This window comes from Homalodisca vitripennis, chromosome 2 (assembly GCF_021130785.1).
Source record: "Homalodisca vitripennis isolate AUS2020 chromosome 2, UT_GWSS_2.1, whole genome shotgun sequence".
NCBI lineage: Eukaryota > Metazoa > Arthropoda > Insecta > Hemiptera > Cicadellidae > Homalodisca > Homalodisca vitripennis.
The window spans coordinates 9,218,136-9,232,703 of NC_060208.1; the positions used below are offsets into that span (position 1 = coordinate 9,218,136).

General features: G+C 31.6%; 1 protein-coding gene across 3 annotated transcripts in view; it reads left to right on the forward strand.

Moving 5' to 3' along the window:
* Positions 1-14,568, forward strand: part of LOC124353514 — an 86,957-nt gene that overhangs the window by 57,898 nt on the left and 14,491 nt on the right. For all 3 annotated transcript variants that reach the window (XM_046803384.1, XM_046803382.1, XM_046803383.1), the window contains 5 exons: positions 3,126-3,228; positions 6,650-6,805; positions 8,208-8,347; positions 9,585-9,734; positions 12,477-12,613. In XM_046803384.1, the coding sequence (XP_046659340.1) occupies positions 3,126-3,228; positions 6,650-6,805; positions 8,208-8,347; positions 9,585-9,734; positions 12,477-12,613 (686 nt within the window). The remainder of the gene's footprint in view (positions 1-3,125; positions 3,229-6,649; positions 6,806-8,207; positions 8,348-9,584; positions 9,735-12,476; positions 12,614-14,568) is intronic.

The window sequence follows — 14,568 nt, forward strand, 5'->3', positions numbered from 1 at the left end:
AAAAATATTATGATGGTTTAAACGTAATACTTTTACAATTGTACCGTTTTACTGGCACATGAGGCGTTAGCTTCTTTACTTTACTTTAAATATTACTTCTTTTCAGTGTTAGAATTTTTTATTGCTGAAAGCATCTGTAATAACCACAAAACTCTTTTAGTATTTTTACATAAAATTTTATATACATGTGCTCACTGCACCAACAAGTTTTATATTGCACAGATCAAAAGGACAAGTTCCTAAATTCCCACTAAATTTAATTTTTACAATATTTCTTTCCCCAACATTATTCAAAATAATTAAGAATGAATATTGACTGGACTCCAGTTAAAAAGTTCACTTACCCGCAGGTTCGATGACGATTAGCAAAAAAATAACTCTAAGCACTTTTAAAGACTACACTATTTACTATTACTTCCAATCAACTGAGACGGGAGGTACGGCACGTCTACCTCACCCCACCTCTCAATTTCTTTATCAAACACTCCCATCTGCGATGTGCGCCTCGCTGATAGAAGCCTCTTTTGTACTGTCCAGTTCTTATCATTCTTCTGGGCCTACTCCTTCCACCGGTAATCCAGTTACCCCAGAATTACAATTTAATACAATCGGTACACCATCAACTTTTTGGTGAAATATTTTTAAATATTTTTTTTAACTATAATGGGATATTCATTATATATTTGCTGAAAAAGCTAAAAATGATATATGAGAATCGGTTGAATGGTTATTATACAACAGCTTTTTTCTCAACCACCTGCAAGCTGCTTGGTGTAAATCAGATGAGCTCTAATTTATATTTACTTCACAGTTTGTGTAGTTATATAAATATGTCCTATATAATATACATAATGTATAGTTAAATCTATATATTTCTTTATCATAGTTCGGGTTTGGTTTGAAATTTCTTCAAACATTTTACGTTAAAAATATGTTCTAGAAAAATATATAGCCGTATTTTTGCTGATAAAAGCTATGTATTCTGGAAGTCTCTGTTGTAATCCATCAAATTAAAGTAGAATATAGAGAATGTGATTTAGTTCTTAAACAATAGCCATCTCAAGAATGATTTATGGTTGTCTGACCTTAAAAAAGTATTAACAATGTCATTATATAGGGCTAGGTTCTCTATATTGACTAAGTACACTATATGGGAGTGCTGATGGCCGAGTAGTCTAAGACGTTGAACTTTGGATCTGAGTTAGAGATAGCGCAGGTTCAAATCCTGTCTGTGGCCGTTGCACTTTTTATCAGTACCTTCGACCTTGTACTGTATCGACTCTCCCATTTGTTCTGTTTGATAAGATCCTCGCACAGGCCAGTGGCCCACGAGGACGGACAGAATAAGGCTTAAAAGGGGATCGGCCTCTCCTTAAAAAAAATATTGGCTAGGTACACTATATTGACTAGGTACACTATATTGACTACGTACACTATATTGGCTAGGTACACTATATTAGCTATTTACACTATATTTGGCTAGGTGAACACTATATTATTGGCTGGGTACACTATATTGGCTATGTACACTATATTATTGGCTATGTACACTATACAGGGTGTCATTTAAGTCTGGAACCTCTTTTTTAATTTTTAAACCACAATAGAAAGAAATACCAAAGTTCACACGTGCTTACTGGTGATAGTAACGCACACATCTGCCCAGTTACCGACCGGATAATCCCTTTGGGGGGACGGTCCACAAGGAGTCAGACATAATTCTTAAATAGCAGCATAGGTCAAGTTTGGTATCAAATTAAAGGTCTCACTTAGCAGAGTACAATTCCGTAAACCGTACTTCAAAAGGTGGATTCATTCAGTAGTTATAGTTATTTGAATTTTAAAACAATTGAACAATGTAAATTATTAAGTATTACAAGTAAACACCAGTTTTTAAGTACCTGTGATCAAAGTAAGTGTTCAAAATGTTCCAGACTTAATTGACACCCTGTATTGACTATGTACACTATATTGGCTAGGCACACTATATTGACTATGTACACTATATTGGCTAGGTACACTATATTGACTAGGTACACTATATTATTGGCTATGTACACTATATTATTGGCTAGGTACACTATATTGGCTAGTTACACTATATTTGCTATGTACACTATATTATTGGCTAGGTACACTATATTGACTAGGTACACTATATTGGCTAGGTACACTATATTATTGGCTAGTTACACTATATTGGCTAGGTACACTATATTGGCTATGTACACTATATTGGCTAGGTACACTATATTGGCTAGGTACACTATATTGGTTAGGTACACTATATTGGCTAGGTACACTATATTGGCTATGTACACTATATTATTGGCTATGTACACTATATTATTGGCTAGTTACACTATATTGGCTAGGTACACTATATTGGCTAGGTACACTATATTGGCTATGTACACTATATTGGCTATGTACACTATATTGGCTAGGTACACTATATTGGCTAGGTACACTTATAGGCAGGTATATTATTTAGACTGCTCATCCGCTACATCATTATGAAGCATTTCCTTATAACTTAGTTTCAAATTCTTTTGATTTTGGAAGAACGTTTATTAAAATTTGTAATTTGAAGATCAGGAATAATTTTTATTAGATTAAATTTGAAATCAGATTGGAAATTTGAACATTCTGGATTTAATCAGTAAGAGGGTAATTTTCAATACAATAATTTCTTTAATGAAATCTTTGCGTATTGATTTAAAAATTTGTTTAAAATGAAAATAAATTGAAACATATTCTACATAAAAACTCAGTTGGCTACAAAACATAACTATAACAGTTTTAATCACAAATATACAAGAAAATAAATTGTATTTTTCAGAGTATATCAGTGAAAACAACCTTACAGCTGATAAAATGACGTTTTACTGTTGGTAAAGAAGTAAACCATGTATAAAAATTGTGTATAAACTGGTATTTCCTACTATACCTAAATTAGGTCATTACGTAAAAATTGAGCACTGTTACAAATTATATAGTGAACCTTATAGCTGTTTGTCACGAAAAAGGTTAAAATAGTAACCAAATGTCTTCATAAGTTGCCTCCTGATTTGACCACTCTTCACTATACCACCATATGCTTCTTAAACACTCATGTGTTGTAGATGCAGGAGCGATTAAACCCCTCTCAGAAGAAGGCTGTACTAATTGTGGCCAAGGCGTGCTCGACCCAGTCAAACTCGCTACATCTCATCCATGGACCTCCAGGTGAGAATTGCCAAGTTTGAAATCTTAGTAACAAGTTATAACTTGTCGATTGTTCTTGCTTTAAACAACCGGTTATGTTGAACACTCATTTGGCCACTAATATTAATTGGTAGATCGAAATTAGTTTCTTCTTTAGTTTGAGAGTATTCTTTAGATTACAGTATTATCACACAATGTTGTTGTTAGTGGTACACTATATACGTCATATGGCCTGACTATTAGTTTGTGGCCATTTATTAAAACAAAAAGTCAAAATCTTTATTGCACAAAATGTTTGAAGATGACACTATCTCACAGTACAAACATGTGCATCCTCACTTGCTAAGAGAGAATACATATGGAAATCAGAACAAACAGAATACAAAATCAATGAATTAAATTGAGTCCCTTAGATGAATTAATTTATCAAGTAGGCGATAAAAAATACAAATCCATCATATCCAGAAATTTAGTATTAGTAGTTTTGTATTTTCATACAAAATTGTTTATTGTGATTAATGTGATAATTTTATTGCTATACAAGGGTTGTCCAGAAATTAAAAAACATTATGAAATAAAAAAAAATTAACAAAGCCAGTTTTGAGCAAAATTTTTGAAAAAAATCTTTTTGATAAGAATGCTTGGATTGCTTAACCCTGGAACTGGCCATCATTTTTCCCAAAATGGCAGGCACTTTTTGGTGATTTTGTAAGGGTTTTGTATTTTAATCACTGCTCATCTATTTTTTAAGATAAAAACATTTTAAAAACATCAATGTCTTTAGAAATAAATGCAGTTTCCCAAAAAAATATTAAAGGTTGAATCATTTAATGTATTTTTATTTTTTTACAGATTAACGTAAAAAATATTAGTAAAGAATAAATTTTTCTCAAAATGTATAGCACCCTCTCAGGTAATATGAAAGTTTTTTAGAATAATTCTAAAATATGCAAAAGTTTGCTTATATACCTCAATTACAAATTACAAAAAATATATTTAGGTAAAAGAAGTTTATTGGTACTTTTGAACAATATATCTATAAAAACTACAAAATCTGAAAAAAGTTTGTATAGCACTATTATGTATACCATTTTGACATTTTGGAATCTATTGGATGAACAAATATTTTTTTCTAAGAGATAAATATATTTAGAAGAGAAAAATATGACATTTATAGAAGTTTACATTGTATAAGATATTTTTATATGGGAACAAACTTTTTTTTTTTAATTTTACAAAAGTCAAAATTGTGAAATAAATGCCTAACTTTTTTAGCTAACAATTTTCTTTTCATCCAAATATTATTTATAAAGATAGTACGTTTATTGAAGTTTAAAAAATTTTCAACAATGTATTTTTATTTATATTATTTTTTTGTTAAAAAAATAAAACAAGCGATGGTCATAGAAATAAAACGCTAATACCTTCAGAAAAAGTAAAAAAAACTTTTTCACTTTTATAATAAATACCTTTGCATAAATTTAAATCAAAATTTAATTTTAATCAAAATTAAATTTTCTACAAAATTATAAAACACTGAACCTACGTGAACATAGGCTTATTTTCAGTTTCACAAAAATCCAACCTGTTCCCTAAAACTTAACCTAACCTCTACATTTTTCACTTCACTAATTAAAAAAAAACAATAAACAAACTTTTATTTATACACACTAAATAACGAAATGTCTAAAATATCCTAATAAATAGCAAGCAATACACTAATACCGGCAATGGCGTAATAACAACAAAGATATCAACATGGCAACCATGCGATGCGTTGTTCTTCTCTACTGGCTGAGTCGGTGATTGCGCAACAGAACAAAAATAAAATACTAGTTCATAGTCTTCGTTGTCTATTATACTGTTGCTTAGAGCATTTCTTCTTCTTTGTTTTGATATGATTTTCACTATTTCCAGACAACGATAAAGTAACAAAAAATAACAAAATTTAATGAAGCTATTTTCGACGCATTAGGCATTTTGGGATTTTACAAAACACGAGCTTTTCAAACGCTTATTTTATAAACATTAATTTTCCTACTGGCTATTGAAAAGATGTTTCTGAAAGCCAAGAATACACTGTTTTCAATGACGACACTTACGATCGTGTAGAACGTAAACTCACGATAGGGAATTTTTACAAACATACGGTAATTTTAGCGTATTCGGAAATTACGCAAACAAATGGCAATCGGAAATGTGAACATCCAAGTTTAGAATTTTATAATGAAAGATTTAACTTAACTATAGAGCGTTTTATGGTATAATATGAAACCTTGAATCTTTATCTTTAGATTTACGTATGTTTTACTTCAAACAAAGTAAAAATAGACTTGCTGTGAGAGATAATATTACGACATAGTTAATGCGTCGAAAATAGCTTAGTGCCATTTTGAAACTGTAGTTAATGCGTCGATAATCGCTTAAAGCCAGTTGCAGGGTTAAAAGTCACAACCAGCTTTCCGATGACCAATTGGGTTTCAGAAAGGAAAAAGCGACGATAGACGCAGTCGTGAGTCTAGTTGAAAGAGTTTTAGGGGAGTCAAAAAGTCGAAACCCCACCTTAAGTGTGTTTCTCGACCTATCTAAAGCATTCAACTGTGTTGACCATAATTCCCTGCTTAACAAACTGGAATCTTATAGCATCCAAGGCGTGCCCCTTTTGTGGTTTAGTTCATTCCTAAGCCACAGAACCCAAGTGGTTCAAATATCAAATCAACTTTCAACACCAATTGAAATGAGGTATGGTGTTCCTCAGGGCTCCATCCTCAGTCCAACTCTTTTCCTGGTTTATGTCAATGATATAGGATCATCACTACTGCACAGGAGACTTGTGCGGTATGCTGATGACACTACTCTTTGTTTCAATGGAAAGTCAAAGGAAGTTTTGGAACAACAGGCTTTTGTTGACCTGAACAACTGTGTCCAATACTTCCAAAGCCGTAATCTCACAATAAATTACTCAAAATCCAACTTTTTGAACTTCTCTTTGCGAAGAGGAGGTTCTGGTTGTGGGCCTGCCATAATGTTGGCAGACTCCATTCTAGAAGAAACACAATCCACTAAATTCCTTGTAATACACCTAGATATCAAGGGTTGACATGGAATGTTCACATCGACTCTGTTTGTACTAAATTAGTCTCAGGCATTTATGTTTTGAGGTCTTAGCTAAATACTGCCTGAGACAGGAACTGATGACAGCATACATCTTGCCTACGGAGAGGTGTTGCCTACGCTTATGCAAAAAATCAATTTTTGAGAGCATTCCAACTTCCAAAGAAAGCGATTTGTATCATTGCCAACATGAATTTTAGAAATGTACCCTGACTGGCTGCGAACAAGTTGGAGTGCATCTTGCTGTTAGCAGTATCAACACTATCATCAATTACTTGTGTCATCATCAATACTGTTCCACAGTGTTCATCGATGCATGTTACAACAGGTTGTGGCAAGTCGGAGGTGATCATGGGAATCATCTTGCAGATGTGGTTCGATAAGCGAAATAACCCTTTGCGAATATTACTGTGTGCACCGTCCAATGCCGCAATTGATGACATCTTCCTCCGCCTCATGCATTTTCGTCAAAACTGCCTTATAAGTAAGTTTAAATCTAGATTCAGTTTTAAGTGTTGTGATAATGAAAGTGAGGGTGGATGAATGTGGTTACAATTTCATCCACAATAATGAAAATTTCTACTGTAATAAAATATCAATTTCTGTAATTTTATGAGATGTTTGATTACAATATTGATATGAGCTAGCTACTCCGAATAAGTGTCTAAATCACGTGTTTAAACAATTATTTATTAAATTTTGTTTATACTGGTGTGTACAAATAAAAAAATTCATGCTATTTTAATCTTTAACATTGATACATCCATCCAAACTTGTTCAGTCAAAATACTTGTAAATGAAGGGAGTATGTTTCTATCTTACTAACAAACAATGAATGCTCTGCAATGCTACTTGAGTATTTGCATCTTTGACCTCACAACCACATCATTGAGAAGATTGTGTCAACTTAAACTAGACGTTCTGTGCAGACATATGTAGATAGTAGTGATGCCCAAATTCAGAATTTTTAATCTACCAAAAAAAACACGAAAAGTAATCCAAGGATATCACTTTATTAAAGTATTTCCAGAGGGCAGCAAAATGCTGTGTTTTGTCATCTCTTGTACCTTCTCCGATTTGATGGACTTACAGAATATATACATTTATTCTTTAAAAAATTACCTTATTTAATTTTTAAGATTACTGCTTTTAAGGTTATTTTGTGTGACTAAATTAGGTTATCTATTTACGGTTTTTAAAACACAATGTACGACAAACAGATTTTATCAATCTGTAATTTGCGTACTGCCAATCAGATGCTGTCCACGAATATACACAGCAGACTCGTAGCTTAGCATTTAAATAAATACTAGTGAACTGCAAGCAGAATATTATTCACAAAACTAGAATAATTTGTTAATCAGGTTACCTATCTACCGGTTTTCATACACAAAGTACAGCAAATTCACTTTTTTTCAATAGGTAATTTGCATAATGAATGCGGCTTTTGTCCACAAATATATGCTGCAGACTTGCAGCGCTACACAAACGCAAATATAGAAAATATTTTTACTATCATGCAAATTATTATTTACATAAGTACAATGTTTGTCATTAAGTTATTTATTTACGGATTTTAAACAAAGTAGGGCAAAAACCGTTTTAGCAATCTGTAATTTCTGTTCTGCTGATCAGCCACATACATAATGCAGCGATTCCCAGCAGATTCGATTTTCGAATCCTGTCTATTGATTCTCAAAACCAAATCTTTGTTGAAAATTCGGTGGATTCAAGATTCAAGATTTTGCTTCATCATACTGGAAGCTTCAGGCCTCTAAAAGTTAAGGCCTTTAGTTCTTGTACATTATAAACGATTGTGAAGTCTTCAGTTGATTCTAATTCTGTGTTCCTTCATACTTTTGCATGATGTATTTATCTTTCAACAGATGTTTCAAAGTATAATATGGTGCGAATTGGACGCTCAGAGAATAAATCTATCAGCAACCTGACTTTGGACACAATAGTTCAGAACGAACTAAAAAACCAGATGTCCAAACTGAATGATGAGGAAGAGAAATTAGTTCAGGTATTTCATACTTATTATTTTTTATTTTAAGTAACTATACAATAGATGCGGCAATGTTAAAACTCTGCGGCTGGCTGTTTTTGAGCCAATTCGCAGATGTTTTTGTTTATAAAACCTGATTCTCTTACCTAAACTTATTAGTGTTTCATATAATTTTATTCAATATAAAATTTTCATTATAATTGTATTAATTTTAACAGACTAAGTTCCGTTCCTAATTACTGGCTTCCTAAATCAGGAATTAGGAAGCAGGAATCTAGAATCAGCCTGTATGGCGGAGTTTCACCATGCGTTCCTAAAACCGTTCCTAGGAACGGTATACCTGAAGTCCGCCAATATAGGGGATTCTAGCTTCCTGTACACATAAAAAAAAACATATAAGTATTTATATTTTTTTAAATAGTTTAGTTATAGGAAACAGAATTTTCAAAAGCGAGGACTCAGCATAGATAGAACCCACCAGTGTAAACGTAAAATAGTATTTAAAAATAATTCCCTTCATGTAACTGTTCTTTGTATTACTCTAAAGTAAAAACAGTTACAGTTTAAAATAAAAGTGTATGCAAAGTTTCCAAACACTTTTTTCCGCCAAAATTTGGTGGAATTGGTTTGTTTACTATTGTTCAGGAAAAATATAAATAATTTTTCTACCCATATAGATCAAATGTAAAAATTTTTTTAATGTAATGCCATACGCAGAAATGTAGAATATTTTCAAATTCTGAAATACTAAAAAAATATAGTGCATAAAATATGCTATAAGTACACATTCTAGTATAGTTTTATGTACATAACAAAATCAGAAAAACTAAAACAAATAAATAAACTACTATTTTTATTTTATTTACAATAAAGCTATATACATAAATGACAAAAATAAACTAATTTTAATTAAATTTATATTGTAATTATTTTTTAGTTTTTGAAGTTTTGCATTTTTTTTAACATGCACAGGTTTTTTTTAGATGCTAGTCACTTTTTTGTAACAAATATGTTTGGGTACATAATTTTAATTCCTTATAACATTAGATATACTTTAATTTAGCACTACATGTCTGGGACATTTCTTTTTCTGAAAATGTGGGTCTGTGGAGAATTATTTCAATTTTAATGTGGCTCACAATGTGTCAATTGGTCAAAAAGACATCAATTGTGTGATTTTTCTCATTGAGAATCATCCCTATAATAAAAAATATTTGATGTTAGTTCAATTAATTATTGTTTAATTTTATTGTAGCTTTCACACTTGGAAGCCAAGAAAAATCAGCTCACTTATCAGATTGAAAACCTAGGCAAGAAGAAGAATGACTTCCGTTACATCCACACTTTGGAGACTAAATTGGCTGACACCATTAAAGCTATTAAGGAACTGGAATGCGGAAATACTGTGAGTATCGTGCTTTTAATCTTTTAAAAGTTTATTTTGGATTGTTTTATAAAGTTCCATGATAAACTACACTAAACAATCCAAAATAACTAACTGAACTGTATTGTTAACTGTATGTATAATCACTTAATATCATCTGTCAAAGCTATGAGGCATTTAATTTTGTTTATCTTGAAAATTCAATAAGAGAATTTTATCTTAGAATAGCACACCTCAGATAAACTTCAGTTATGTTACTGAACCCTTTCAATACTAACTTCACTATATGAAGTACAGTATTTGTGTTTTGGCAACACTGTGTGTAATAAGTAACATGGTGGCTACTCGTCGGGAATCCCGGGACAATCAGGAATTACCCTTGAATTTTCTGTGTTGGGGGGGAAAACAGCAAATACACTTAAATTTTATAAAATGATGGAGCGGTGTTTGAATTTGTTTAAATTTATTACTGATATTTCTTGACTCTTAATTTTTAATAATTTTTCTTAGAAACTTAATAGTTAACGATGATCACAAAAAACAAAATATGACTTGAATTTCGTATATTCTATGTTTTTGTTCATGCATTTGAGCATGTTTGTTTGCTGATGACAATAGTATGCAAATTATCAATTGCTAAAATGTTGTTTTCCTGTTTTTTTGTGATTGAAAACTTAAGATAGGTTACAAATTATTGAATTTTAGTAAATAATATTTTTATTTGGATTTAGTTGTTTCTATACTTATGTTTGTGAATTATATTTAGTCTGTAGTCAGTATTTGCTTTGTTTATGTTTGTGTACTGCTGAGCGTCTGTGGAATCATGCACGGATGTCAGCTGCTTGAAGGTGAACAAACAGAAAATCACTAATTCTCTTTACCATCTAATATGTGTAGCTGTATAACTATGTTCTCTATAAAGTATTTGTATGTTCATTTACTAATTTGTTTTATCATAGCTAGGGATAGTTGACATTGTTTCAAATATTTGGATATCTAAAGTACATTTTATTGAAATATACGCTTCATGTTTACCAGATAAAAGACATGTATTGTAGCCGATATGGGGAAAACACAAGTGCATGAGTAGTTTTCTCGGTTTAAACATGGCGACATGTCATTATGACAAGTCTTGTTCAGGACATCCTTCAACTATCCAAACAGATGAAAATGTTCTGAAAATTGAAGAAATTGTGCTTTCAGACCATCAACAGACCCATTGATCAAATGTCAGAGATTTGTGGATTATCTTGGAACTCGGTTCAGTGACTTTTATCTGAAGATTTGGGAATGAGAAGGAATTATTCACAAACTTTGAAATGTTTTGTTTGTCTTTGGGTCCAGTAAGATGAAATGGTCAAGGCATACTATAGATTGGCAGTTCTCATGAATATGAGTAAATTATACATCGAAAGCAAATCCTGCTCCTCCCAGAGGACCCAAAATACTGTACTCTTCTGAAAACAATTATATTTCGCTGTGTTTCATTATATCATTAAAACACAGAATTTTGATTAAATTGATTTATTTTTTGTGCTATTGAACAACAATGTAAATAGTATCAAACATCATTGCAATAATTCCTTCTGCCACAAACATGTATATAAATTCTACGATTTTTAATATAATGGTATCAGGTTAAAAATAGTAGATATATTCAAATTATAAAAAAGCAAGTTAAAGTATTATTCGGTAAATGTATTAAATACTGTGATGTATTTTTAATTTCTTCTCTAAAGTGTGGTCTTGTTTTATAAAATAATTATTTTTGTTATTTTTGACTGGAAGTGTAATAGTTTTATTTTTATAAAATTAACTTTTATCTTCCGTTGATTACAATAATATTTCTATTATTCCGGCATGCTACACTTCGGCGTGCTTGATAGACAGGCATGCCTTTTATAAAAAGTAAAATTTTTTGCACAATGCAAAACATCATTCATTTAATATGCAACAATGTTTTTTTTCATTTGTGGTGGACACAGAGTTTAGGCAGGCGTGAAGAAGTTGGGCCGGAGGAGATATGATATTCGGACAACTTTGAGTGATACAGATTAGACTTGAGTTACGTGACCGACCATGCCTGTCGGTTGTCAGCCTGTGGAAACAGTTGCACTTTCGTGTCAATTCAATTGAGTCTAGTAACGATAGGTCAATTTCACAATTAATGTGCTCAGCACAGGTTTGTGATGGAAGTACGACTCTTAAACGACTGATGTCTCGCCACTGCCTTCTGAAACAGACAAGCAGTGTCTAGAGAGGCTGGCAGTGGCAGTGGCAGTACGGTAAGGGGCTGTAATGAACCGGGATGAATGTGCCCCGACCTCGACCTTGTTCCGCTCAATTTTATGATGCGTAGATTACACACTGTAAATAGATTGTTTATAAAAATTGTTTTTATAGATCCACATATAACGAGGCTACCTGAAGGTTATATTTGAATAATGAAAACGTGTTTTACTGTGATTGTTTGTTTATTCATTATGTCTCCATTATTTCTCTGATATATCGGCATGCCTCAAGTCCTGACCTTGCCAGATTAACATAAGTTTACTGTATGGAGATTAGCAAACCTGATCAGAATGGTCAGAGTGATTTGCACCCTTGTAATAAAGTTTTCTTTCTGGATTGGTAGATTTGTCTTATTGTTCTGTACCTCATCTATGGTTTTGTAAATTTACAACACAACAGACAATAATGAGAAAAATGGAAACACTTACGATGTACCCACTAGTTTAATGGAATAACTATTTTCTTTTTCAGAAAAAAGTATTTGAATTGAAGGAACAGAGGGAGAAGAAACGACACATGGAGCTTCGCGTATTGGAGAACGCGCACATCATAGTGACTACACTGTCTTCGTGCTTCAACTCCCAAATGGAAATGGCTCAGATGCAGAGGTCAGCATCGAAATTTGAACAATTTTTACTTTTATTGCAGAAGTTTTCGTATGGAATTCACAAAAAAAAATACTTTTTTGCTAATGTATAAACATGAGACAGGTGTTTCATTCAGCTTACAGGTCGAACCGGATTGATTGATTATGTTTTTGATCATATTTACTAGACTTTTAGGAATTATTGCCTTTTATCCCTTTTAGTGCTACAGGGTCTACGTTGTAGACACTGCATTTATGTCTAAAAGTGCTAGCATCTACGTCGTAGACGCAGCGTATATATTAGTTCAGTTTATGCAATTTACTGGCTGCAAACGATGACAGTTCATCCAAAAGCCATAGAGTAACGATATTTGTATTTTTGATTGCTGACAACCAGCTGTTTATACGTTTTTGACGTGAAATGAAAAGAAGGTCAGTTGGGATGTTTACATTGCGAGCGAACTGACGCTGTGCTTTGTTTACTCTGTTTTATCTTATTTTATCCATTAAATTGTGTTATAATTGTGAAATAATACTTCATTAGTATTCCAAATCATTGCATTACATCATTTTTCATTTGTGTTTTCCGTGTGTATTGTATTTTACTAAGTTGTAAACTATGTCTAATAAGAACATTGCAGGTGATGATGAGTTATTACGGAATGTTGTTGAAGATGTTCTGGACAATGAAAGCAGCAGAATTATCAGTGATTCTTCATTTATAAGTGAACCATTTGGTTTTTATGAACAGAATGATGTGGAAAGTGACGAAATCCCACAGATATGCACAAATCGTCTTCAAGTGAAATTGACGATTCTGACGAAGACAAAGACTATGAATTTGCCGTGGACAACATATTTTATTTTTCATCCACACTTCTTATTTGTTGTGTAAAACTAAAATAAAATATATGGAATTTGCTTAGTTTTAGTTGCTCTTTCCGATGGTAGCATCAGAAAAATAATATAAAATTGTTTACATACTAAAATTGTCTGCCAAAGTGAAAAAATGTACAAATTTTTTTATAACAATCAAAATATGTACAAATGTATTTTTTTGTATTTATTTCTGTTTATTAGTTATTTATCTTCAATACAAAAAAAGTGACAATATATGACCTGAAATAAGGAAATAGTAAAAAAATGTACTAAAACTCTGTATTTATGCACTAAAATGCGTAGCACTCTTGGGTATGGCAATGTGCCAGACCCCTTAGTACTAAAAGGGTTAACATAAATAAATAAGTATTTATTTGTCTTACAACTAGTGCAAGCATTGAGATTGTTATGTATTAAATGAATCACAGTAATTCATACAAATATACTTTTATAACATTTAATAAATAAATATTTGTAGATCACAATGCAGTTAGAAGTTAAAATACAAGTTTAAAATAACAATTAATGATCAGTTGCTAATTAAAACGGACAACTACAGTGAAATGTTTTCTTTTTAAAGAATTTATCAAGTGAAAAGAATGAATTTCCCAATAACCATATATACAATTATGAAGAAACACTCTTACTGGATATAAAACAATTGAATCTTTTAATTTATTATATATTTTAAAAAACAACATGAATTTTAAGAGTTTGTAACAGCCTATAATAATCTATTATGACATTTGCCTTATTCCTAGTATTGTATAAATGGTTGATGGAAACAAAATTTAGTTTATCTAAGTTTTGTAATGCATAGCTTAATGGGTCAAATGTATAGATTAATTACTGTGTGAATTTGCATATCAATAAAAAGAGTGTTGTTATGATGTTGTACAGCTTGGGATTTTGTGATAGTCCTTAAAACCTTCTTCTGTAAAACTATTATTTTACTTATCTTGAACATTTTCCATAAACACTGACGCATATCTATTATGTAAAGAACGAAAAAATCAAAGTATATTAGTATTGACAAATTCCTTATTTATACAATTTAGTAAGTGGCTTAAAAGAAATATCACTATGGACAGCTTGCCA